Raw genomic sequence first — 26,915 nt, forward strand, 5'->3', positions numbered from 1 at the left:
ATTTTACAGATCTTTCAATTAACTAAGTGTGGGGAAAAGTTTGTGTTCAATTAGAGATCACAATATGTAGAATCTAAAGAACTAAGGTTTGAGTCCTGATTCTATCCAAACTTTCAGCTTTCTGCCCTTGGGTGAGTCATTTATCAAAAATTCCTTTTTTTGTTTTGTTTTGAGGCAGAGACAGCAGTCCTCAGATTTTCAACTGTGAGAGGGGTGGATGGCCCTCACCCCCATGTTGTTCAAGGATCAACTGTACTTATTTTCTCTTAGTAAGGCAACTAAGCTAATGAAACTAGAAAGAGTTGTTTAAACTTTTCAAGATTCTATAAGCAATGTGGCTATCTGGTGTTCATGAGGTAAATCACTCTTTGGGGGAATGTTTAGAAGCCCAAACCTCCCAAAATATGCCACATTATGTTCTTTCTTTAGCCTTTCCCCCAAATTTAAATAAAATCATACATAAAGTTAACGGGAATATTAGTTTTTCAAATCACAAAGAGAGTTGACAATGACTGCATTTTCCTCCAAATATACGTTTTAATTTAACTGAACTATTTCTAAAACCCTATGTAGAGGAATTTCATTTTTCAGTCTTGATCTTCAAAATCACAGCTTCTTCTAAACGTGTGTGAAGCACTATTGTCTCTTTGGTGATCACATTACTTGTGCAAAGTAAAATGATATGGACTTTGCTACAGGCATCAAGATTAGATTCATTTCACTCAGGGTGCTAATTCCAGCATCACATTCTCCCCTGGAATTCAGATTTTCTTTGCTAATATTATCTTTGTGTTAGAAATATAAATTCTTGGTCAGTAGAATGTACAAAATGCATGTCTGTGTTGCCAAATTTCCCTGTTGTTTGGTTTTCCTTTAAACCTTTTTTTTGGGGGGGGGATCCTTTATGAGCTACACAGTACTTATTTTTATGCACAAAGTATTATATTGAAGCCACTTTAAAAATCTGACTTAAGGATTCTTCCTTATGTTATTTAATTTGCAATCTGCTATGGTCTGAATGTATCCCCCCAAAATTCATATGTTGAAATCCTAATCCCCACACATGATGGTATTAGAAGGTGGGGCCTTTGGGAGGTGATTAGGTTGTGAGGGTGGAGCCCTTGTGAATGGGATTAGTGCCCTTCTAAAAGAGACCTCCACAGAGCTCCCCAGGCCCCTCCATCAGTGAGGACATTGTGCTGGCTATGAACCAGGAAGGGGACCTCACCAGAATGTGACCATGCTGGCCCTTAATCTTGGGCTTTCCAGCTTCCAAAACCGTGAGAAGTAAATTTTTGTTGTTTATAAGCCACCCAGTCTGTGATATTTTGTTATAGTGGCCTGAATAGACTAAGACACGATCTTAAGTGTGAGGGTACCACTAACTCGATTATCGAGAAAGCCTCCACCATAACGTTCTTCACCTTTGTTTAAATGATTAAAGAAGTCTAAGTTATCCAATGAGTTTAAAATAAAGACTAGCAAGGTAACCATTATTGTCAGAAGGAACTAAAAAATAATTACCCATCTTATTTCTTTCTGAAAATTCTCATTGTCAACAAGAATTTAAAAAAAGCAAAAACCAAAAGCCTTGATTTCCAGTATTTTCAAAACAATATTTATATTTTCACTTTGCTCTTTTTATTAATATAAAGAAGGTTATGTTCAGGCATAGTCTTGCTAAAGTCACTAGTAATTTTAGGAGGTGTTGCTACCGTTTCCTTTAAATTTTATGTGTGTTCAGATTATGAAGAGGAGAAAGACCCTACCTAATGTTGTCAAGAGTACCAAGTGTAACCATTGTTCCCAGTACATCACCACAAAAGGTTATGATTAATTCGGGGTTTCAAATATGTTCACAGTACAAATCTCTGGGCAGAACACGTAAGGTACTAATTATATCATGAAACCTGGCTGGGAAGTGGGACAGTAGTTTTCGCTCTCCTACCTGAATCCTGAACTAGCTCTCTAGTCCCTAACAAAACCTTGAAGAGAAAGGAGAGATTCCTGAAATAACTGAACTGCCCCCCCACGCCCCCTCCCCGGCTCTGCAGGATAGATAATTTGAAACAGAACTTCACATTGGTTTAGAGCACAGCTCTTCAAATTTTAGCAGCATCGGGATCTCGTAGAGGGTTAATTACAACACAGATTACCAGGCCTCACTCCCAGCGTTTTTGATGCAAAGTTCTGGAGTGGGGCCCAGAGAGTTTGCATTTGTATTAAGTCCCAGCTAATGCTGATCAAGGGGCCACACTTTGAGAGCCCTTTGTTTAGAATTGTAGACAAGTGGTAGATCTCCCACTCCTGAATTTGTCAACCTGCTATGGTAAGTTGGGGACAGGTTGTGGACAGTTCTGAATGTCAGAGTCAGGAGGTTTTTAAAGACCTAAGAGATTCATCAGCGACAATTTTCTACAATTCCTAGCATTCTTTTAAAACTGAAATTAGACATTGCCTGTGAAATGCATCTTTGATATTTAGCTCCAGCAGGTCCTCAAATTGGTGTTCAGACATCCTCTGGGGTCAGGGCCCTGTCTCATCTCTCACAGGACCTGATCTAAACCTCCCCGCTCTCCCTGCCACATCCCAGTTCCCATCAGAGGTAAAAGTGTCTCTGACTTCACCAGAAAATAGGGACCTTCTGTCATTCTCTGCTTCCCCCTCCGCTACCATTACCTAAATCTATCCAGAAACCTGTTTTCTCCAGTCTTTCCGGTGCCCTGACTCTTCTCCACACCCCAACCCTGCATGGGCACCTGGTATCACCGTTCTCGATTTTTCAAACCATCCACTGTTGATCTATACATTTCAATGGCTCCTTCTCTTCAGGCCACAAACGTGCTCAAGTCTCTCAAAAAGAATAATAACCAAATCCTTCCTCGGCCCGGCCTTCCCTGCTGGCCACCACTGGATGCCCTTCAGTTCACAGCCGAATGGCTGGAAGAGCAGCCTGTCCTTTCGATGTCCACCGTCTTCCCTCCTCACTCTGCTGCCACCTACAATCTGTCCCCAAGGCTCCACTGAAATTGCTCACTGAGCTCCACGCCACCTTCCTCTTGCCTTGTTTATTTATTTATTTATTTTGCGGTACGCGGGCCTCTCACTGTTGTGGCCTCTCCCGTTGTGGAGCACAGGCTCTGGACATGCAGGCTCAGCGGCCATGGCTCACGGGCCCAGCCGCTCCGCGGCATGTGGGATCCTCCCGGACCGGGGCACGAAACCGTGTCCTCTGCATCGGCAGGCGGACTCTCAACCACTGCGCCACCAGGGAAGCCCCCTCTTGCCTTTTTGATCTGGGTACTCCTCCTCATCCTGCAGCATCATCAGCTCCAAGGTTACACCCTTGTCATCTTCCATCCACAGTCTATTCATAATTTTCTCCCTTGGAGTAAATGACTAACTGTATGCTGATCACTGTCATAGCTGTAGTTTTAACTCCACTCTTGCCCCTGAGTCGCTGTTTTTGCAATTACCTTTGAGAAAGTTTCAGGCACCTCAGTTGGAGTGTGCCTCAGAATGCTAATTTTCTACCCCAACTGAAGCCTGCTGCTCCTCCTCTATTTCCTGTCTCAGTCAGTGGCGCCACCGTTCTTTCACTCAGATGCCAAAGGCAGAAACATCAGGATCGTCACTGATTCCCCTGTCAAGTCAGTTGGTCATTACGTGTGCTTGATTTTCTCTCTCAGACTTGTGTTCTCCTGCACAAGCTCACTGTTTCTGCCACTGCCAACATCATGGCTCTCACCGGGATGATCTAACTAGCCTTGTAACTGGATTTCCTGTCTCTAGGCTTAGTATGCTGGTGTGGAAAAGGACATGTTAGGGGGTCACACAAACCTGGGTTTGAATCCCAGTTTCCCCACTTTCTCACTGAGCACAGCAGGCAGGTTATTTAAGCTCTCTTATGCCTTTTTCCTCTATAAAATGGAATAATACTATCTACTCATAACTTTACTGTGAGGACTTTGTGGACTAATGTATGTAACACTGTATGTAACATTTAGCACAATGCCTAGCACACACTATGACCTCAATAAATGTTGGTCCCTCCTCCCCGACCCCTCCAAATCATTTTCCATCAAAAACTCCCTAAAATTAAATTTTGATTCATTCACAAAATGACGTGTCACTGTTTATAAATTAAAAATAAATCTACACAATCAAGTATACACTTATCTTTCCAGCCTCACTGCATGTCATTTCCTAACTGGATACCTGCTTTCAGCCATTTAGGTGAAAATGGCTGCTCATTTGTTAATCCAGCTGCCAGGAATGCAACCTGGTCCATGGTTTGCCAGGTAAACTACTCCAATGAAGTTTCTGCTTCAGTGGGAAGCCTTCCCTGACTGTGGTTTAAAGATGAAACTTGGTGGGGGGAGGGCAATGTAATGTGTTTTAAACCTCTCTCCCTTCATGCTATCCTCACTAGAATTTGCAAAATTAGCATCCTGTTTGGAATTTAGTTTTTTCATCTTTCCTCCTCATTCTGGTGGTCTCTCTCATAGCATTTTCTAGAAATCTCTATTAGCACTTATTTCACCTGAACCAACCACTCACTGCTCCCCCTCTTTTCCAGATGTTTCCACCATGCCCTCCGTGTCTCATTCCATAGTAAAGTCATGTGCCTCCATTCTCAGCCTTCTCACTGAAAACTCCCTTGACTGCCTGTCTCAAACCCATCACCTCCCGTGCCATTTCCTCAAGTAGAAGCTGTTCATCATGGCGTATTCTATTTCACAACAGTGAGACAGATAGTCAGCTTCTTACTTGCTCTCCAGGGCTGTTTCAAGGCTCTTCAGCCCTCCAGGAAAAAGTCCTGCTTCTTTTAAGCTCAGGCCACTTGTCTGTACCACCTTTTACCTCTTTTGATCTCTCTTCCTAATTCACTGAAGACTTTAGCACCTGGATCACCATCTTCTTCTCTATTCTTATTTTGCCATTATTATCCTGGCCCACTTCAAAGCACACAGCATACTAGAACCCTGACCTTTTATTTCCATGACTACCTCATCTCCAGTGAACTACAATTTCACTGGACTTCAGCTACAGACATGACCACATCCTGGACCCTTTTTTCTTTTTTTTTTTAAATCACTTGCAATTATTTCAGTTGTGAAATGTTAAATCCAAACATCCCACTTTTTTTTTTTTTTTTTTTTTTTTTTTGCGGTACACGGGCTTCTCACCGTTGTGGCCTCTCCCATTGCGGAGCACAGGCTCCGCACACGCAGGCTCAGTGGCCATGGCTCGCAGGCCCAGCCGCTCCGCAGCACGTGGGATCTTCTCGGACCGGGGCACGAACCCGTGTCCCCTGCATCGGCAGGCGGACCCTCAACCACTGCGCCACCAGGGAAACCCACATCCCACTTTCTAACAATTTATTAATTCTAACAATTTCTAAAAATTTACTAATTCTCTTACCCAATTACTGTCTTCATAATGTTCTTTGATCTTATAGGGCCTTCCAACCCCCTAATCCCTTTACTTTCTTTTTTTTTTCCTAATTTATTTATTTTTGGCTGTGTTGGGTCTTTGTTGCTGCACGCAGGCTTTCTCTAGTTGCGGCGATCAGGGGCTACTGTTCGCTGAGGTGCGTGGGCTTCTCATTGCAGTGCCTTCTCTTGTTGCGGAGCATGGGCTCTAGGCACGTGGGCTTCAGTAGTTGTGGCACACGGGCTTAGCTGCTCCGCGGCATGTGGGATCTTCCCAAACCAGGGCTTGAACCCATGTCTCCTGCATTGGCAGGCGGATTCTTAACCACTGCTCCACCAGGGAAGTCCTACTTTCTTTCTCTTTTCATTTCCTTCCTGCTCCAGCTTAGAATCCTTAGTCTAACATCAAACACTGTCTTGTCCACATCTCCAAATCCTATATTCTGTTGTCCTTCCATCATATTATGGCAAGCCTCCAGCCTAGGGTCCAACTAACTGTCCATCTCATCCTTGTCCATATTTGTGCTGCCAAGCTCTCTCAGAGGAAGTCAGCCCTGAAGACTGATGCCACTGAAACATCCTGGTCTCCAACCCAACTGGGTCCTCCACACTGCCCGAGTCCATCTTTGTTTCCCTAATCAGCCCTTCCTGTTCTCTTCTGTGACCAACTGAAACCTGCTCCCTTCAGCACCTCCCTTCTGCTCCCTTCAGCACTTCCCACTCAGCAGAATACTTCATCTCCTACCTCACTGAGAAAACAGAATCAATTGAGAGTTCTCTCTGCTTTCATTCACCAAACCTACACACCTATGTATATTTGCCCCCATCCTTTCCTGTTCCTCTGTTACACCAGAAAAAGGTGTCACTGCTCAAATGTAAAACTCACCCCCTGCCTATGCTATGCATCCCATTCACTCCAACATTTTCGGGATCTTCTCTCTGCCTTATGCTTATAGGTTTTTTTCTACTCTTTTTCTTTACTGGCTCTTCCACAACGGCAATATCCTCAAGAGTCTCTACAGTCTTAAAAAAAGGAAAGAATAGAAAGAAGAAAAACCCTCTCTCCACTTTCCATCTTCCTCTCCCTGTAGCCAAGCTTCTGGATTTTTCTTCAGCACTTCCTGTTTTCCTCTCACTCCTTACCTCCTTAATCTGTGTTCCACTCTCAATGCACTCCAATGGGACTGTACTTGCCATGGGCACCAGTTGAGTTGCTAAATACAAGGGACATGTGGCAGTCTCGATGCTACTTCTCTGAAGTATTTGTTACTGTTGATCACTCCCTCCTCTTTTGCCTTCTTAGTTTTATTATAGAAAATTTCAAACATATTTAGAAATAGAATATCCAACTTCTATATATATATATATATATATTTTTTTTTTTTTTTTTTTTTTTTTGCGGTATGCGGGCCTCCCACTGTTGTGGCCTCTCCCGTTGCGGAGCACAGGCTCCGGACGCGCAGGCCCAGCGGCCATGGCTCACGGGCCCAGCCGCTCCGCGGCATATGGGATCCTCCCAGACCGGGGCACGAACCTGTATCCCCTGCATCGGCAGGCGGACTCTCAACCACTGCGCCACCAGGGAGGCCCTCCAACTTCAATATTTATCAATACATGGCTCATCCTATTCATCTACAACCACAAGCTCTCCCCTTCCCAAAAGATTACTGTGAAGCAAATCCCTGACATCATGTAACTTCTTCTGTAAATATTTCTGTGTACCTCCTTAAAGGTCAAACCACTTAAAATGATCACAATATCATTATGACACCTAAAATAATAATTCATATTTATCAACAAATAGTCAGTCAATATTCACATTTCCCTAAAAGCCTTCTAATTTTTTAATGGGCTGTTTGCTTGAATCAAGATCTATACAGGATCCATATTTTGAGACTGGTTGAAATGTCTCAAGTTTTGTTTTGTTCTATTTTGTTTTGGCATATAGCTTCCACCTCTATTTTTTTCTTTTTCCTTGAAAAAAAATTTTTTGGTTTTGTTGCTGAAATGAGATCAGTTGTCTTACAGATTTCCCCAGTCTGGATTTGGCTGATTGCATCCCTGTGGTATTATTTAACATTTCACATCTGTATCTCCTATTGCCTCTAAATTCAGAGATCTGGTAGATTGATAAGATTCAGATTTGATCTGGGGGACAAGCCTACTTCAAAGGTGGTATTGTATACTTCCATAACTATGAAGGTGGTTTCTATTTTTAAGACGTTATCAGCAATAACCATTGCTTAGATCATTAGTGGTTGCAAAATTATAATATTCAAATCCTATCATTTCTTCTTCCCGTAATAGCTGGAATATGTCTATAAAGAAAAACTACTCCCATCAACTACTTAGTAACCCTGCAATACAAATCACAGAAAAAACAGAACAAATCTTTGACTCTTTCAGAATAAATGACTGATTCTTTCCTTTAGTTATTAGTGTTTTGTTTTTTTAAATAAATTATTTAATTATTTTTGGCTGCATTGGGTCTTCGTTGCTGGGTCTTTGTTGCTGCGTGCAGGCTTTCTCTAGTTGCAGTGAGCAGGGGCTACTCTTCGTTGTGGTGCATGGGCTTCTCATTGCAGTGGCTTCTCCTGTTGCAGAGCTCGGGCTCTAGGCACACGGGCTCAGTAGTTGTGGCTCACAGGCTCTAGAGCGCAGCCTCAGTAGTTGTGGTGCATGGGCTTAGTTGCTCCACGGCATGTGGGATCTTTCCGGACCAGGGCTTGAACCCGTGTTCCTTGCATTTGCAGGCAGATTCTCAACCACACCGCCACCAGGGAAGTCCCTAGTTATTAGTTTTTAAAATAATCAGTTGGTCTCCCTAATATTCTCCAAAGATGACCAAATAGGGTTTTTTTTTCTTTTTTCAGTATCATTATGAACTCAATCTATTACTTATAGACAGTAAAAGCTTATTCAGCTTGGCTTCCAAACTCTTTGACAAGAAATTTATAGCATTTGCTAGCTTCCTTGCTTTCTATTAGGATGAAATAGTCCAAGCTCATTTTCTACATTTCCTGCTCCAGATCTAGAATCAGTAATTTCTTCCAGGATCTCTGGTTTCTTTTAGTGGAACTGGTATTTAGAAAGCACAATCTGGACCACAGAAGAATCATTGCTATTGGATTGGTCATTTGTTTCTAAACCTTTTTGGTAGATAGAGCTGTGAATATGTATTCTTTTGGATTTAGAGGTAACACACACCATGAGTTCTTACTGATAGGTCCAACTCAAATTTAGGATTATGACAGAGTTTTTACCTAACTTTGTGTATTTGCATCTCCTTTCAACCCTGCTGTTAATATGAATTCTCAATGACGTCAACTCTCACAAACATCAACATCAAGATACAAATGCAACAGTATAAGAGAGAGTAACAATATGACCATCAGCAATATGAGTACTAGAAGTAGTTAAAGATTTTTGAGGGGAGTCCTTTTTATCCTTAAAATATATCTCTTTTGGAATGTATAGTCAAAAATGCAGGGTTTTGAAGTCATTTAGAATTGTCCCACACTGTAAGGTTCTGCATCCAATTTGAGCCACACTAAAGCTGATTTCATGTTACTTCAAGGAAAAAGAACCAATTGTAAAACTTATTTTGTTTTATAACTATGTAAAATATTTACATAGTTCCCAAACTGCCAAGGTATATTCAAAGAAGTATGGCTGTTCCTTTCAGCCTCCAGTCTTTAAGTAATAATTTGTGTGTGTGTGTGGTTCATCTTTCCAACTTTTAAAAATGTGTAAGTAGATATTTAATTTGGGGCAAGAGGCAAGATGGCAGAGTAGAAGGACTCGAGCTCAACTCCTCTCATGAAAACACCAAAATCACAGTTGACTGCTATACAGCCATCAACAAAAAAGACTTGAACCTACCAAAAAAGATATTCTGCACATAAAGCCAAAGAAGAAGCCACAGTGAAATACTAGGAGGGGTGCTTTCACAGTATAATCAAATCTCATACCTGCCAGGTGGGCAATCCACAAACTGGAAAATAATTATATGGCAGAGGTTCTCCCACAGGAGCGAGAGTTCTGAGCCCCACCTCGGGCTCCCCAGTCTGGGGGTCTGGCATCGGGAGGAGGAGCCCCCAGAGCATTTGGCTTTGAAGGCCAGCAGGGCTTGAGTGCAGGAGGTCCACAGGACTGGGGGAAACAGACACTCCACTCTTGGAGGGCACACAAAAGGTTTCATGTGCACTGGGACCCAGGACAAAGTAGTGCCTTCATAGAAGCCTGGGCCAGACCTACCTATGGGTCTTAGAGGGTCTACTGGGGAGGCGGGGGTCGGCTGTGGCTCACTGGGGGGGCAATGACACTGGTGGCGGAGGCCCCAGGGAATATTCATCTGCATGAGCTCTCCTGGGGGTTACCATTTTGGCACCGAGACCTGGCCCCACCCAGCAGCCTGCAGGCTCCAGTGTAGGGATGCCTCAGGCCAAACAACCAACAGGGTGAGTACATCCATCCATCAGCAGACAGGCTGCCTAAAGTTGTCCTGAGCCAAAAGCCACCTATAAACACAAACACACCCCTTGACATGGCCCTGTCCCATCACCAGAGTGACAAGACCCAGCTCCACCTACCAGTGAGTAGGCACCAGGCCTTCCCACCAGGAAGCCTGCACAAGCCCCTGGACCAATCTCACCCACCAGGGGGCAGACACCAGAAGCAAGAAGAACTAAAATCCTGCAGCCTGAGGAACGGAGACCACAAACACAAAAAGTTAGGCACGATGAGACGGCAGAGAAATATGTTCCAGATGAAAGAACAAGATAAAGAAGAACAGCTAAATGAAGTGGAGATAGGCAACTACCTGAAAAAGAGTTCAGAGTAATGATAGTAAAGATGATCCAAGATCTTGGAAAAAGAATGGAGGCACAGACCGAGAGAATACAAGAAATGTTTAATAAAGATCTGGAAGCTTTAAAGAACAAACAGAGATACAATAACCAAAATGAAAAATACACTAGAAGGAATCAATAGAATAAATGAGGCAGAAGAACAAATAAGTGAGCTGGAAGACAGATTGGTGGAAATCACTGCTGTAAAACAGAATAAAGAAAAAAGAATTAAAAGAAATGAGGACAGTCTAAGAGACCTCTGGGGCAACATTAGATGCACCAATATTTGCATTATAGGGGGCCCGAAAGGAGAGGGGAAAAAAGACCTGAGAAAATATTGGGAGAGAAAATAGCTGAAAACTTCCCTAACATGGAAAAGGAAACAGTCACCCAAGTCCAAAAAGTACAGAGAGTCCCAGACAGGATAAACGCAAGGAGGAACACACTGAGACATACAGTAATCAAACTGACAAAAATTAAAGACAAAGAAAAAATATTAAAAGCAACAAGGGAAAAGTGACAAATAACATACAAGGGAACTCCCATAAGGTTATTAGCTGATTTCTCAGCAGAAAATCTGCAGGCCAGAAGGGAGTGGCACAATATATTTAAAGTGATGAAAGGGAACTTCCCTGGTGGTGCAATGGTTAAGAATTCGCCTGCTAATGCAGGGGACATGGGTTTGAGCCCTCGTCCGGGAAGATCCCACATGCCGTGGAGCAACTAAGCCCGTGCACCACAACTACTGAGCCTGCATGCCACAACTACTGAAGCCTGCTTGCCTAGAGCCCATGCTCTGCAATAGGAGAAGCCACTGCAATGAGAAGCCTGCGCACCACAATGAAGGGTAGCCCCCGCTCGCTGCAACTAGAGAAAGCCTGCGTGCAGCAACGATGACCCAATGCAGCCAAAAATAAATAAATTAAATAAATTAAAAAAAAATAAAGTGATGAAAGGGAAAAACCTACAAGCAAGAATACTCTACCCATCAAAGCTCTCACTCAGATTTAACAGAGAAATCAACAGCTTTACAGACAAGCAAAAGCTAACAGAATTCAGCACAACCAGACCAGCTTTGCAACAAATGCTAGAACAACCTCTCTAGGCAGAAAAGAAAAGGCCATAACTAGAAACAAGAAAATTATGAACAGGAAAGCTCACTGGTAAGGGCAAATATACAGTAAAAGTAGGAAATCATCCACACACAAATATGATATCAAAACCAGCAATCCTGAGAAGAGAAAACAAATGTGGGATATTGGAAATGCATTTGAAATTAAGAGACCAGCTACTTAAAACAACCTTGTATATACATAGACTGCTATATCAAAACCTCATGGTAACCACAAACCAAAAATCTACATTGATACACACACACGAAAAATGAAAAAGCAATCCAAACACAACAACAGTCATCAAATCACAAAAGAGAACAAAAGAGGAAGGGAAGAAAAAAGACCTACAAAAACAAATCCAAAACAATTAACAAAATGGCAATAAGAACATACATATCGATAATTACCTTAAACATAAATGAATAAGTGCTCCAACCAAAAGACATAGACTGGCTGAATGAATACAAAAACAAGACCTATATATGTGCTGTCTATAAGAGACCCACTTCAGATCTAGGGACACATAGAGAGTGAAAGTGAGGGGATGGAAAAAGGTATTCCATGCAAATGAAAATCGAAAGAAAGCTAGAGTAGCAATACTCATATTAGAAAAAATAGACTTTAAAATAAAGACTGTTACAAGAGACAAAGAAGGATACTACATAATGATCAAGTGATCAATCCAAGAAGATGATGTAACAATTGTAAATTGTAAATACATATGCACCCAACATAAGACCACCTCAATATATAAGCCAAATGCTAACAGCCATAAATGGGAAAATCGAGAGTAAGACAATAATACTGGGGGACTTTAACTCCCCACTTACATCAATGGACAGATCATCCAGACACAAAATCAATAAGGAAACACAGGCCTTAAATGCCACATTAGACCAGATGGACTTGATATTTATAGAGCATTCCATGCAAAAGCAGCAGAATACACATTCTTCCAAGTGCACGTGGAATATTCTCTAGGATAGATCAAATGCTGGGCCATAAAGCAAGCCTTGATAAATTTAAGAAAACTGAAATCATATCAAGCATCTTTTCTGACTGCAATGCTATGAGATTAGAAATCAACTACAAGAAAAAAAACTGTAAAAACCACAAACACACGGAGGCTGAACAATATGCTACTAAACAACCAATGGATCACTGAAGAAATCAAAGAGGAAATTTTAAAAAATACCTAGAGACAAATGACAATGAAAACACAACAATCCAAAACTTATGGGATGTGGCAAAAGCAGTTCTCAAAAGGGAAGTTTATAGCCATACAATCTTACCTCAGGAAACAAGAAAAATCCCAAATAAACAATCTAACCTTACACCTAAAGCAACTAGAGAAAGAAGAATAAGCAAAACTCAAAGTTAGTAGAAGGAAAGAAATCATAAATATCAGAGCAGAAATAAATTAAATAGAGATGAAGAAAACAACAGAAAAGATCAGTGAAACTAAAAGATGGTTCTTTGAAAAGATAAACAACATTGACAAACCTTTAGCCAGAATCATCAAGAAAAAAAGAGGGCTCAAATCAATAACATTAGAAATGAAAAAGGACAAGTTACAGCGGACAAGTTACAGCTGACATCACAGAAATACAAAGGATCATAAAAGACTACTACAAGCAACTATATGCCAATAAAATGTACAACCTAGAAGAAATGGGCAAATTCTTAGAAAGGTACAATCTCCCAAACTGAACCAAGAATAGAAAATATGAATAGACCAATCACAAGCACTGAAATTGAAACTGTGATTTAAAAACTCCCAACAACCAAAACTCCAGGACCAGATGGCTTCACAGGCGAATTCTATCAAACATTTAGAGAAGAGTTAACACCTATACTTCTGAAACTATTCCAAAATATTGCAGGGGAAGGAACACTCTCAAACTCATTCTATGAGGTATCACCCTGATACCAAAACCAGACAAAGATATCACAAAAAAAAGAGACTTATAGGCCAATATCACTAATGAACATAGATGCAAAAATCCTCAACAAAATATTACTAGCAAACCGAATCCAACAATACATTAAAAGGATCATACACCATAATCAAGTGGGATTTATCCCAGGGGTGCAAGGATTTTTCAATATCTGCAAATCAATCAGTGTGATGCACCACACTAACAAACTGAAGAATAAAAACCATATGATCATCTCAATAGAAGCAGAAAATGGTTTTGACAAAATTCAGCACCCATTAACGAAAAAAAGCCTCCAGAAAGTGGGCACAGAGGGAACCTACCTCAACATAATAAAGGCCATATATGACAAACCCACAGGTAACATCATACTCAATGGTGAAAAGCTGAAAGCATTTCCTCTAAGATCAGGAACAAGACAAGAATGTCCACTCTTACCACTTTTATTCAACATAGCTTTGGAAGTCCTCTAATCACAGGAATCAGAGAAGAAAAAGTAATAAAAGGAATCCAAATTTGAAAAGAAGTAAAACTGTCACCGTTTGCAGATGACATGATACTATATACAGAAAATCCTAAAGATGCTACCAGAGAACTACTAGAGCTCATAAACAAACTTGGTAAAGTTGCAGGATACAAAATTAATACATGGAAATCTCTTACATTTCTATACACTAACAACAAAAGATCAGAAAGAGACATTAAGGGAACAATCCCATTTACCACTGCATCAAAAATAATAAAATACCTAGGAATAAACCTACCTAAGGAGGCAAAAGACCTGTACTTTGAAAACTATAAGATGCTGATGAAAGAAATTGAAGACGATACAAATAGATGGAAAGTTATACCAAGTTCTTGGATGGGAAGACTCAATATTGTCAAAATGACTATACTATCCAAGGCAATCTACAGATTCAATGCAATCCCTATTAAATTACCAATGGCATTTTTCATAGAACTAGAACAAAACTTTTTAAATTTGTACGGAAACCCATAAGACCCTGAATAGGCAAAGCAATCCTGAGAAAGAAAAACGGAGCTGGAGGAATCAGGCTCCCTGACTTCAGATTATACTACAAAGCTACAGCCATCAAAACAGTATGGTACTGGCACAAAAACAGATATACAGATAAGTGGAACAGGATAGAAAGCCCAAAAATAAACCCATGCACCTATGGTCAATTAATCTACGACAAAGGAAGCAAGAATATACAATGGAGAAAAGAGAGTCTCTTCAATAAGTGGTGCTGGGAAAACTGGACAGCTATGTGCAAAAGAATGAAATTAGAACACTCCCTAATACTGTACACAAAAATAACTCAAAATGGATTAAAGACCTAAATGTAAGACTGGATACTATAAAACTCTTAGAGGAAAACACAGGCAGAACACTCTTTGACATAAATCTCAGCAATATCTTTCTGGATCCACCTCCTAGAGTAATGAAAATAAAAACAAAAATAAACAAATGGGACCTAATGAAACTTAAAAGCTTTTACATAGCAAAGGAAACCATAAACAAAACAAAAAGACAACCCACAGAATGGGAGAAAATATTTGCAAACAAAGTGACCAACAAGGGATTAATCTCCAAAATATACAAATAGCTCATGCAGCTCAATATCAAAAAAAAAAAAACCCAATCAACACAATCAAGAAGTGGGCAGAAGGTCAAAATAGACATTTCTCCAAAGAAGACATACAGATGCCCAAAAAGCACATGAAAAGATGCTCAACTTTGCTAATTATCAGAGAAATGCAAATCAAAACTACAATGAGGTATCACCTCACACTGGTCAGAATGGCCATCATCAAAGTCTACAGACAATAAATGCTGGAGAGGATGTGGAGAAAAGGGAACCCTCCTACACTGTTGGTGGGAATATAAATTGGTACAACCATTATGGAGTACAGTAAGGAGGCTCCTTAAAAAATAAATACTAGAACTACCATATGATCTAGCAATCCCACTCATGGGCATATATCCGGAGAAAACCGTAATTTGAATAGAAACATGCACCCCAATGTTCACTGCAGTACTATTTACAGCAGCAAAGACATGGAGGCAACCTAAATGTCCATCAACAGAGGAATGGATAAAGAAGATGTGGTACATATATACAATGGAGTATTAGCCACAAAAAGAATGAAATAACGCCATTTGCAGCAAGGTACGTGGACCGAGAGATTATTATACTAAGTGAAGTCAGAGAAATACAAATATCATATGATAATACTTATATGTGGAATCTAAAAAAATGACACAAATGAACTTATTTACAAAACAGAAACAGACTCACAGACTTCAAAAACAAATTTATGGTTACCAAAGGGGAAAGGTCGGGGGAGAGATAAATCAGGAGATTGGGATTAACGTGTACACACTACTTTATATAAAATAATCAACAAGGACCTATTGTAGAGCCCAGCTCAATATTCTGTAATAACCCATATGGGAAAAGAATCTGAAAATGAACTGAATCACTTTGCTGTATACCTGAAACTAACAAAACATTGTAAATCAACTATAAAATAAAAATTAAATTTAAAAAATATATAAGTAAATATTAAATGGTGACAACATACTATTTATGTTTCTCATTTAAAAATACAGTGATCTCTATATTCTAGAGATCACTTCAGAATAAGCATATGGACATCTTCATTTCTTTTCTACATCTGAATAGTACTCCTTCATGTGGATGTATCATGCTTTTGATTTGTCCAGTGTCCTATTGATGGACTTTTGGGTTTTTTCCAATGATTTGCTATTCAAGGCAGTCTTTGAACAAACATCCCTCTGCATAAGTCTTTTTCTTATTTATTGCTAGTACATCTTTGGCATAGAATCCTAGAAGCGGGAATTGCTCTGTCAATGAGCAAATATGCATTCATTATTTTTAGATATTGCCAAATTCCCCTCCATTAGTGTTGTACCATTTGCATTTCCAATGACAATGTATTAGAATGGTTGTTTTCTTTCGGCCTCCTCACAGAGTATGTTATCTTTTGGATTTGTGTCAATCTCATAGTTGAGGTTTCTCAGCTTGGTTTGAGTTTGAATTTCTAAGTGTGGTTGTTTTTCATACAGTTAAGAGCCAATTCTGTCATCTTGACACAGCCCTATCCATTAATACCCAGGAAGCCCTATATGCAAACAATTCTAACTTTTTCCTATTTCTTGGGTTGTTACTTTTTAATTTTTTTTTCTACTTCCATTTCTCCTGTTTATTTCCTAAGTATTTCTCTTTCTCTGCATTGTGTTTTAGCATTTCTTTTAAAGTCCACTCCTTGGACTTAATCATCATTGTTCTGATTGCAACTAGGTCCGTATGAGCAGCCCAAAGCGCTCCCTCTGCTTCTGTCCCAATTATCAAACTGCGTAGTGAAGGTTGTGAATTGTGCCTCCCAGCCACCTTAAATACGACCTGTACATCACTCCTCAGCAACATGCGCCTCCTTGGGTGTTCTCCACCGCAATGAATGCCACCACAGATCTCCAGTTGCCCCAGTCTTAAACATGGGTTTTTTCCTGCTGACTCCCTCTCTCACCTTCCTTGTATCAAATCAATCACCAGTTTCTGTGGCTTTTACCTCATAAATGATTCTCAAATCCATCTACGTCTCTCCATTCCAAACTACTGATCTAAGCCATTGTCATTTCTTCCCTGGATTCCTGCACCTTCCTTCTAGGTGGCTTTTTCTAGTTTTTCTTGCTCCCAAACATGGTCAGAATTACTTGTGAAAGCACAAATAGGATGGTGCCATTTACTAGCTTAAAAACCATCAAAAACTCAAAAAAACCCCAAAACCAAGAAACCCAAGTCCTGTATTTCCATAGGTACAGATGTATGTGAGTAAGTACTGCAATGCTCTGGACACTCAACACTAACCTGATAGCAGAGGGTACCTGGGATGGAAGGCAATGAAGGCGATGTCATGGGCAGGCTTAGTATTGGTGAAGGAGGACTTGTTTTATCATTATTTGCATTGTTTGGATTTTTACAGTGTGTTCTCCAGTATTACTTATATATGTTAAAATAAATAAAATGGACTGAGAAAGTGAGGCTTAACTAGCTCTGAGGCAAGTCGGGTTCACCAGAGGTTGTACAAATTCCTAATGCCAGGTCTCCTGGAAGAGACTTCAGGTTCCCTACTCCTCCCAGGGGACAAAATTGTCCTCCTCCCCTGTGTATTACCTGGGAATGTAAATCAAGGTTTTCTTACCTTTGTGGTCCACAGTTTGACGGTCCAGTCAAACGACGACGTGACAAACAGGTGTGAAAAGTCGATTGGGCCCACTGCCATGTGGCAGTTAATTCCTGTCACTGGCCCTTGGTGGCCTTCGAAGACTTCCCCAATACCTGCTTTGCTGCACAAAGACCACACAAGAGCAGAGTTTCAGTGACCTTCGCAAAGCACTGATTACTTTACAAAAACCAGGCTTGTTTCTGCATGATTACTTCTCCATAATTTAGCACAGCCATAAACCATCAGAGATGAAACCACTTTCACAGTTACCCTGAGAGAAATAAATGCTATACTACTCTTGGTGATTAACAATATGGGGCAATACCATCTTTTTAATCTTCAGAATTTAATATCAAATTTTTATCATTTAATCCTTTTTCAGGAGTGCCTCAAAGCCCATCACTGTGGTTGCAGCTGCTTTGATGCAAAACACATACAGCCGGTCCTCTATAACCGCAGACGCGGAGCCCACGATATGGAGGTCTGACTGTACTGAGCCGTTTTATAGAAGGGACTTGAGCATCCTCGGATTTTGGTACCTGCAGGGGCTTCTGGAACCAATTCCCCATGGATTTGGATACCAGGGGATGACTGTACACTCAGATCTCAGAGCTTTCATATTTATAATAAGATGATTCTACTCTTGTGGTGACTTTGACACAACTCCCATTTTAACTCCTTTCGGGGAGCCTATTGGCTATAAAACTCCATATATCCTTGAATACATGCATTTACCCTTTTGAGAAAAAGTTCTTAAAACTAAGCTGACGTACCTGAAAATGTAAAACTTTGTGGAAACCCTTGTCACCACAAAATAATAGGCAAAATAACTTAAATGTCATATGGAGAAAATGATGTTTTCACTGAAAGCAGAAGAGTAATTTACAAATCCACTAAATGTAAATTCCGTAAGGGCTGGTGCCTTGTTTAGCATGTAGTAAGTGCTCAGTAAACATTTGTTGAACAAAACAGCAAAGAAAGAGGCAAACTTATGCCTTTTTCCCCAACAGGAGCACATTTGAGAAATGGCGATACACAGTTTGAAAGTTATCCGCAGACATATATCATTTATTTAACTAAGCTGGGATTGTTCCCAGCCCGTTATCCCACAATAGTCTGCACACAATCACACCCAATTAGAAAATATACCAAAATGCTATATTTTAAAAATTCATGTGCACAAGGTTATAAATATGACAAATACAAAGGGATTGTGGAATCTATATATTATGTCACAAAGAGTGAAAATGTATTAAGTTATTAAAGAATGCAGGCTTCTGGAGCACCAGTAAATGTCAGTGTGCTAAGCAAAATTTGAAATCACGAGCCAAGTGCTGCAGCATGTGTTCCATGTAACAGGCACTCAAAAATTATGCCTGGTGAAACTGCTAACAGCAGTTCCACACGTGATCATTTACATTTGCTCTAGAGAACATGAGGAACTGATCTTTGAAGTGGCCCCTGGTGAGACTCCATTTGCTCTTAACAGCATCCTGAAAGGCTTTATAGGGTGCAAAATAAAGAACTTATTTAATTTATGGAAGTGGATTTGCACCTTTTCCATGTCAGGTGAAACACAGAAATTTCACACCTCTCCCCTGTAGCCCTATATGACCCACTTAAGATCACTATGAAGCCCAATGCCTACAACTCTATTGAGATCTGTATTTTATATTTCAGATAGATGGACCAATGTAAAAAGCAAAATCAAGCTCATTGTAAAATGATTTGTGGTTTGTACCTTAGGTACCCTTCTTTTGAACCACAGTGCATCTTCTGATTGTGCTCGAAAAGGACAATAGCCACAGAGCAAAAATATTCACCGTGTAAATGGTTATTCACATTAGAGAAAAATTTTTTAAATCTGAAAGTTATCAGTGAACATGTTCTATAGCCCTCACAGATAATTAAAGCCTTGGGTTAAGTCAACTGAACCTGTGCCCTGTCGATTCCAAAAAATATGTAGATAAACCTGTGAGTTTGTTTGGCCCAGTGTTGCTCTCTGTGCCTCTCTCATGCCACTTATGACATTCTATCTGTCTTGCAGACGTTTGTGTGCTTACCTTTCCCACCATCATCAGTTTCTTGAAGATAGGAACAGGTTTAAATGATGTCTGCATGCCTGGCAACATCTAGCAATGCACTTTGCTGAGAGTAGTTGTGCAGTGAACGTTTCCATGAATGAACAACTCTATCAGATCTTTCTATGCTTTCATAAAACTGATGTGTGGTTTTAGCCAATACTTATGAAGTAGGACTACTGGGCATGGAATTATGAGGCACATCTTCCTAGTCATCTTTTACTCATGTGAGCAGGGAAAATACTGCTTGTTTCTGTGGAGAGCACAGTAGGAACATCACAGCCTGTATTGTGTGAATGGAAAAATCATATAGCTGAGCCATGGATGCCTGTTATTTCTACAAATCACAAATACACCAGAGTATGAACTTGGAACAATTTCTGGTTCCTCATTCAATCTAAATAGCCTGTGATGAGTGCAAGAGATGAAAAATCAATTGAATTAGAACTATTAAAGTGAAAGAGAAATAACACACCAAGGTGAACACAATGAAGCTTTCAAAAGCTGTGAGTCCATTCATTAAGTCTTGCATGTAATTTTATAACCCAGTCTAAATTATTGAATTCCACTTTTTCCTGAGATTTTTCCAGGAGCACCTGCCAATCTCTCAATCAAGACAATTCTTATCACCTGGAATCTTCATTCTGCCTTATGTATCTCATACTATTTCAGCCTCTGATTGAGAGGAAGGGCCCTAAGGCACTTCTCTATATTATTTAGTTATTGTCCTTCTTTATTCCCCATGTAAATTTTTAACTCCTCACTTACTATGTGCCAGGCACCAGGCAGGAAACCAATGATGAAATGGAAATAGTAAGAGAAAAATGGCAGATGACTGAATAGTTGAAATATAATGTGATGAATGCTAATGTAGAAGTGATATGAAAATATATAAAATAACAAACCTATCTGACAGCTTGTAGTCCTATCCCATTTATTCTACTTTAATTTTCTCCATAGTACTTATCATCTTAAACCACATATTTACCTGTTTATTAGTTTACTGTCATTCACCCTCAACCAGAATATGAACTCCAGGTCTGTTTTGTCCCTTACTGCATCCTTATGACATGATGGTGCCTGGCACATGGTAGGTTCTTAGGAAATATTCCTTGAAAGAATGAATGAATAAAGGGAATGAAAATGCTATGGAAACATAAAGAGGGAAATGATTTTCTTTGTCCAGGAGAGTCAGGAGAGGCTTCAGTGTGGAAAGACCTTTGTTCTGGCTCTTGAAGGGTGAGGAGGAATTAACCAGGCCAAGAAGGGAGAAACACCAGACCCAGCGGGAGAAACCGAATGTACAACCTCACAGAGGTGTGGTGGGATCAGCTGTACTGGGGGATGGGTGCGTGGCTGGAGCCTGAAGGCTGAGGCTGGGCAGGGGCAGGTTCAAGGGTAATCAAGAATCTTCTATGATACGCTAAGAAGCTTGGACTGTTTTCCTCAGGCAATGTGAACCATTAAAGGCTTACAAATGGCTAAAGGCTTACAAATGGCATCCTTAGAGCAGAAGGATGCTATAAAACAGTGAAGACATGAGGCTGTGATTTGCATTTCTTCAGAAATGCCTTTCTCATAATGCAAGGTGGTTATAATCCATAAAGCGATAACAGACTTTTGGAAATGAAGAACACGTCATGGGTAAGAAAACAGAAACTCACCTTCCATGACGACAGGCCGTGTAGACTGTACCCTCCTCGCTGCCAACCACGAAGTTATTGACGTCTCCCGTTGGGAAAGCCATTCCGGTAACAGCCACAGGCTTGGACTTATTGTACACCAGCTCCATGCTCTCCTACCAAAACATGGCGTGGTTACATTCCCTCTGTCAACTCCTTGCCATGCCAAAGATAGCACGGAAAAATCATTTGACTAAATCGTCTGTTTGCTTTTCACACAGCGTTACAAAAGACCCCGGCTGTGCCAGAAACCACGCTTTACTGCCCCTGACATTCATGCTTCTGTGTATCTCTGGTTTCAGGCCGGCTGTATTTCATCAGTGTGTGCTGCTGCTTCTGAAGTCAGGCAGAGATGACAGGTGAGAATTTTGAAACTAATGGTGCAGAAACTAAAGATAATACTGTAATGGTTACACTTGTCAGCCCCAGGCTTTAATACAACACACAATACCCTTATATTTACAAACATTCTCAACATCAATTGTTCGTGAGAATACACTTGTATTAATATCAGATGTACTAAGCACGTGTGTCAAAGCAGGAGTGTGTGTCCTCCATGGACTAAAACCAGAAAGTTGTCACTCAGGTCATAAAAACCAGACTTCAACAGGGACTAGATTTCATGAAGGCAGACATTGGGTGTGTAGGCTCTAAGCCTGCAAAAACCAATGTTTAAATAAGTCTTTAAAATGGTAAACGAGAGTCTTTATTTTATCTAAGATGATTTTCAAAATTGGGAATTCAAGTGTACTTTAAAAGACATTCTGCTGAATTAAGTTTAACGGCAGTGAAGAATAGTTAAGTATAACTAACATCCTTGAATATTTCTGGCTATTTACATCAAATAGCCTGCTTTGTGCACCTAAAGTAACTTTAAAAAAAACATTCTAGGGGATCATGTCATTCTGTTTGGAAGTTTAGTCTTTTTTTATGCAAACAAATAAACCTAGTCATCGCAGCTAAGGAGTCCATAAATCGGAAGCACATGCTAACAGTCTGGGAAGTGCAGACCATGTGGTCATGTGACACACTTGCAGTTTGTGAGATCCAGACGCGGCGAGTGCTTTAGTGAGGGGATGCTGTGACAGTGTAATACAGAAACCTGGACCATCCGGTGGTCTGCTCCATGGCTAAAATTAGCAGAGGGAAGGTACAGTCTCTTGGTCACCCACTTGGGACAGAAAGGGAATAGGGCAACTGTTGTCTGTTCCCATGTCTGCCTGCCATCCACAGCCATGACATGAAATGCTCCATCTCTGTACAGAGACAGGCGTCTGCAGGCATGCCAAAACTAATAAAAATGGTCATGTAGCCCCCGTATGACTGGCTTTAACCTAAACACACACACATTTAATCAGCAAAATGGGCAATTAAAAATTCCTAATTAGAGGGTTCACTCATATCTGTTTGCTTTTAAAAGAAAACAACATATTGCTGAGAAATTTAAGACAAAGCTATAAAATACCCACACACAACTCCCAACTTGTATAAATGTTAAAGATCAGCAAAAATAGAGAAACTTAAATTGTAAGGAACTTATTAGCTCTCCCCCAACACTAAAATTATAAAAATAACTTCTTTAGTCTTAGTATTCTCTTCATCTGTATTTTGTGGAAACTTGTGGGAAGTTCTTTTCAGTTTCCACATTTCCTTATGTATCCTGAAACTTCTAATGTCTTCTAAAATTGTGACAGAGACATTCCAGGATTGTTATTCCAGGAAAGGGAATAGGAAAGTTAAAATTGAGAAGTATCTCCTAGATATCTTTTACAATTTTCTTGATGTTTCCTCAAGTTGTCAAAGGCTATAACAGGAAATTCTTCTCTGTTTTTAGCTGGAGGACAGTGAAGTACTTTTTTCCCCAAGAAATGTGGAAAGAGTATGGATATGTGTGTATTTATCTGTGGACGTAAGTGTTGTCTTCTGTGTGCGTGTACATACATGTATTCTGGAAGTTGCATTTAGACGCCTCCCCCAATGGTCTCTTGCACTTCTGCTCCTTTGTTTAGCTCCCATTACTGTAATCAGGAGCAGTTTGGAAACCTTGGAACTTTTTCATTTTCAACTTCTTGTTTGTTGAGCAAGGAATGGCAGGAGCCACCCTAAGAAACATTCCAGAGGAGAAAACAGATGGCTGGACAAATTCTTCAAACACACAAGGCAGTTGTCTAGGCTACAGATACAAGCAAGGGCTTGGACTTCTGTTTTGCTGGGATACCTTTTCTCCAAGGCAAGGACCCATCAGGGATCGCTCTGCTGAGCTCCAACCCCGTTTATATTTGTTTAACAATGCAGTAGGGTAAGTACAATTCCTACCACGGCCAACTTCCATAATTACTATGCTTTAAAATGGATTATTTCATTTTCACTTGAAACTGACCTAAGGATTAACGTATTACAATAATTACATGATTTGCGGTAAAGGAAATGGGTTTTGGCTTCAAGAGGAGGCTGCTGAAAACAGGCCCCACTCTTTCAAGTGCACACATTGATTTTAGGTCCTATAGGATGTGAGGGTTTGGCTTTTAGGAACTCCGTTCCATTAGGCAGGTATCTCTTTTAACCAAGATGCTCTTATGTGTAGGGGAAAACAAACCCACCTGTGGAGTGGAGAGCATGTCCAGGCTCCAGGAACACATTTTACCATCGGTAGAGACGGTGATGAGGTTATGAGCATTCTGGGTCCCAACAACATTTACACAGTACACGGGATGCTGCAGAAACATAAACATGGAGGATCAAACTCTGATCCAAGAGGAAATGCTTACATCTGAGTGTCAAACACATTACTCTAAAACAAGGATTAAGGAGTGACATAATCCCACAATAATACAAGCCTCAGATCATTTGCCACTTTTGATTTGAACCTGATTTCTTTTTAAAAGCTCTGGCAGCAACACGTCGTAGTGGAAATACTCAGAAAGCTTCACCTTGCTCGGTCAGAGGCAATACAACGGAGCTGAAGCAAACGGGAGCAAATGAGGATCGATGGGACAGACGGTGCACAGGGAGGTGAACGTGTATTTCTTGAATGAGGCTCCACTGCATAGTCTGGCTTCTAAGCTCACCATGAGTGACGGAAAAAGACAGTCTTCAAAAGGGTAGAACAATTGCCTTTGGAAGGAGTGTTACTAGCTCTGGAGTTTAGTGCATTATAGCCACAGTGCCAAACATTTGTTAACATGCTTTATAAAAAGTGGTTAATATTCATCAGCCTCTTTGATTTGAGGGAGAGATACTGGTGATGGAAATTATTGGCACAAGGAACCTAGTAAGATTAAATCAGATTTCTTTGTGTTGCTGCAAAACCTAGGATGATGATAGGTTTATTTCTCAAAATATCGTTTAGGGTAGTATGGAGGCTTAGATTTGGCCAGGGCCTTGAGAAAGGTCACTTAAACATCCCAGGAATCATAAGCAAGATGCTCTAACCTTTTGTCATAATGCAAGAAGGTTATTCTACTCTGTAGAATCCTAAATGGTAGGCTAAAATCATTTGCAGCTGCACATTAAATACTAAATGGAAGGTTAGCAAAAGCACAACCTAGCAATAATTTGGGTTAGATTTCAGGCAGCTTAGCCATCAGTGGCCAAACCACAATTTAGTCGATGCTTCTCTGTACAAATAGCTGACAGTCTGAGTCTTTCTCTTGATGAGTTACTGTCCATAATACCTAGCCACAACAACAATGAAACAATCTCTAATACTGCAAAGTTGATATTATATAAAGGATAGTTCCCAAACTATTATTATCATATAAACTCCTGGTCAGAAGGAACTGTAATAATCATAAGTATAGCTGTTCATCTGCCTGTCCCAAGAGGTAGTCCAAACTCTGCTTAAACACCTTAGCCAGTTTTAGCACTAATTCTTGGGCAGTTCCTCCTTCTACCAATGAGGATGAAGAAAGCTCAAGGAAATACTTTTAGTGAAGAGCCCTCTGACATCATATACATCAAGTCAAATAATACGTATGGATTGTTCTTATATTACCCCTCCTCCCCCCAGTCTTGTCTTGCTCTGACTAATCATCACCAATTCCTTCAAATGCGTTGAGGACCTGGTTTTCAATACCTTCCTCAACCTGGACACTCTCTTTTGAATACGCTATATTTTGTCCAAGTTCCCCTTCCAGTGAAGTTCTGAGACTAAACCATAACCGTCTACGTACATTCTGACTAACTGAATACAGAAATACAGGGAGCACTGAATTGCCACTTCTCATGTGATAAAAAAAAAAATGCCTGTATTAATGCATCTTAAGATTTACACTTGCTTTTTTGGCAACTGCATCACCTCTTTTACCCATGCTGATGGAGAGTCAACCAAGTCCCTATGTCTTTTTCACACCACGTTCCTGCAGAAACCTTCAAATGGATCAGCTTTAGTAGATCTGGACAGTGGTAAGTACAGCAGAGATCTGGAACGAAATATTCTTCTGATCTGGTCTCTAAATACCAAAAGGACTGACTGGTTGTGGGGCTGTGGACAATGCTTTTTCCCAAGTCTCTGGTGTATGTGGAACGTACAGCAGAGTACAAACTCAAGGGTGAGTCACATGGCGCTCTAAGCTCTGCATGCAAATAAACTGGAAGAATGGATAAGACATTCTCGCCTGAAAATGGCAGACTCAGTAAACTGAAGAATGAGAAAGCAAGGTCCAAACATTGTTATGAGCCCCAAATCTGCCTAGTGTTTTTTTAGCAAGAGTCCAATAGGGTTTCTTTTGTTAACCACAGAGCATCAACACAAATCTCCAAAACCCTAATGGATCGGGACTCCTAAGGGTGGGTGTAGTAGGGAAAGAAGGCATCTAGAAGGATGTAGAGAGCAAATGCCCTGAGAAGGAATGTGTGTGGTAGCCCCTCCCTGGCTTTAATCAGTACTACTGGCCTGTGCTTTCAGGAGTAATAAAACTCAGTTTACAAGAAAAATGTAAAGAAACCAGAACAGAAGCAGACACGTGGGCATGCCTACTTATACACACACACAAACACACATCACTCTGCTTAATGGAAAGAAAAAAGCAATGGTACCGCTCATTTTTCCAGTATAGAAGCCAGATTGTTTTTATTTATTTTAGGAATAAACTTACTGTGTGCCAGAAGGTTTTTGCTTTAATTAGGATTTCCTGTTGTCCCAAATGCATATATGTGGTGGGTGTGAAAGGAAATTAGTTAGTAATCTGTGGTGGGACCCTTTTTCCTTAACCACTTTTGATCCTGGTACCAATCAGCCAGGCATGAGTCGAAGTTGAAAGACAAGTCACAAAATTAACTGTGCTCTTTGAGCTGTGGATTCAACAAAACACAGCAAAAGAGAAAAAAACTGTTATTTTCTTTTCTAACAGAAATAATGTCACTCTGTTTGATAATAACAGTATTTTCGTTGTGAAGATCACATGCTAAGTTGCTTGGAAAAGAGATGAATACTTTGGAAGAGCTCCTGCATTTGGATTCTCCCCAAAAGCTTCGTGCTAAATGTTCTGATATCTGGATTTATAACTTTTTGAAATTTCAGGAGGTATGCTCACAAACGCACCAGATATACACATAGGGCC

At 40.4% G+C, this 26,915-nt stretch overlaps 1 protein-coding gene across 13 annotated transcripts in view; it reads right to left on the bottom strand.

Annotated features, from left to right (window-relative positions):
* DYNC1I1 (dynein cytoplasmic 1 intermediate chain 1) overlaps window positions 1-26,915 on the bottom strand; it is a 483,164-nt gene that overhangs the window by 57,597 nt on the left and 398,652 nt on the right. For all 13 annotated transcript variants that reach the window (XM_082632152.1, XM_082632163.1, XM_082632154.1 and 10 more), the window contains 3 exons: window positions 23,955-24,068; window positions 21,337-21,470; window positions 17,568-17,712 (listed from right to left, as the gene is read on the bottom strand). In XM_082632152.1, the coding sequence (XP_082488278.1) occupies window positions 17,568-17,712; window positions 21,337-21,470; window positions 23,955-24,068 (393 nt within the window). The remainder of the gene's footprint in view (window positions 1-17,567; window positions 17,713-21,336; window positions 21,471-23,954; window positions 24,069-26,915) is intronic.

This window comes from Mesoplodon mirus (genome assembly GCF_964341445.2).
Source record: "Mesoplodon mirus genome assembly, chromosome: 9".
Classification (NCBI taxonomy): Eukaryota; Metazoa; Chordata; class Mammalia; order Artiodactyla; family Ziphiidae; genus Mesoplodon; species Mesoplodon mirus.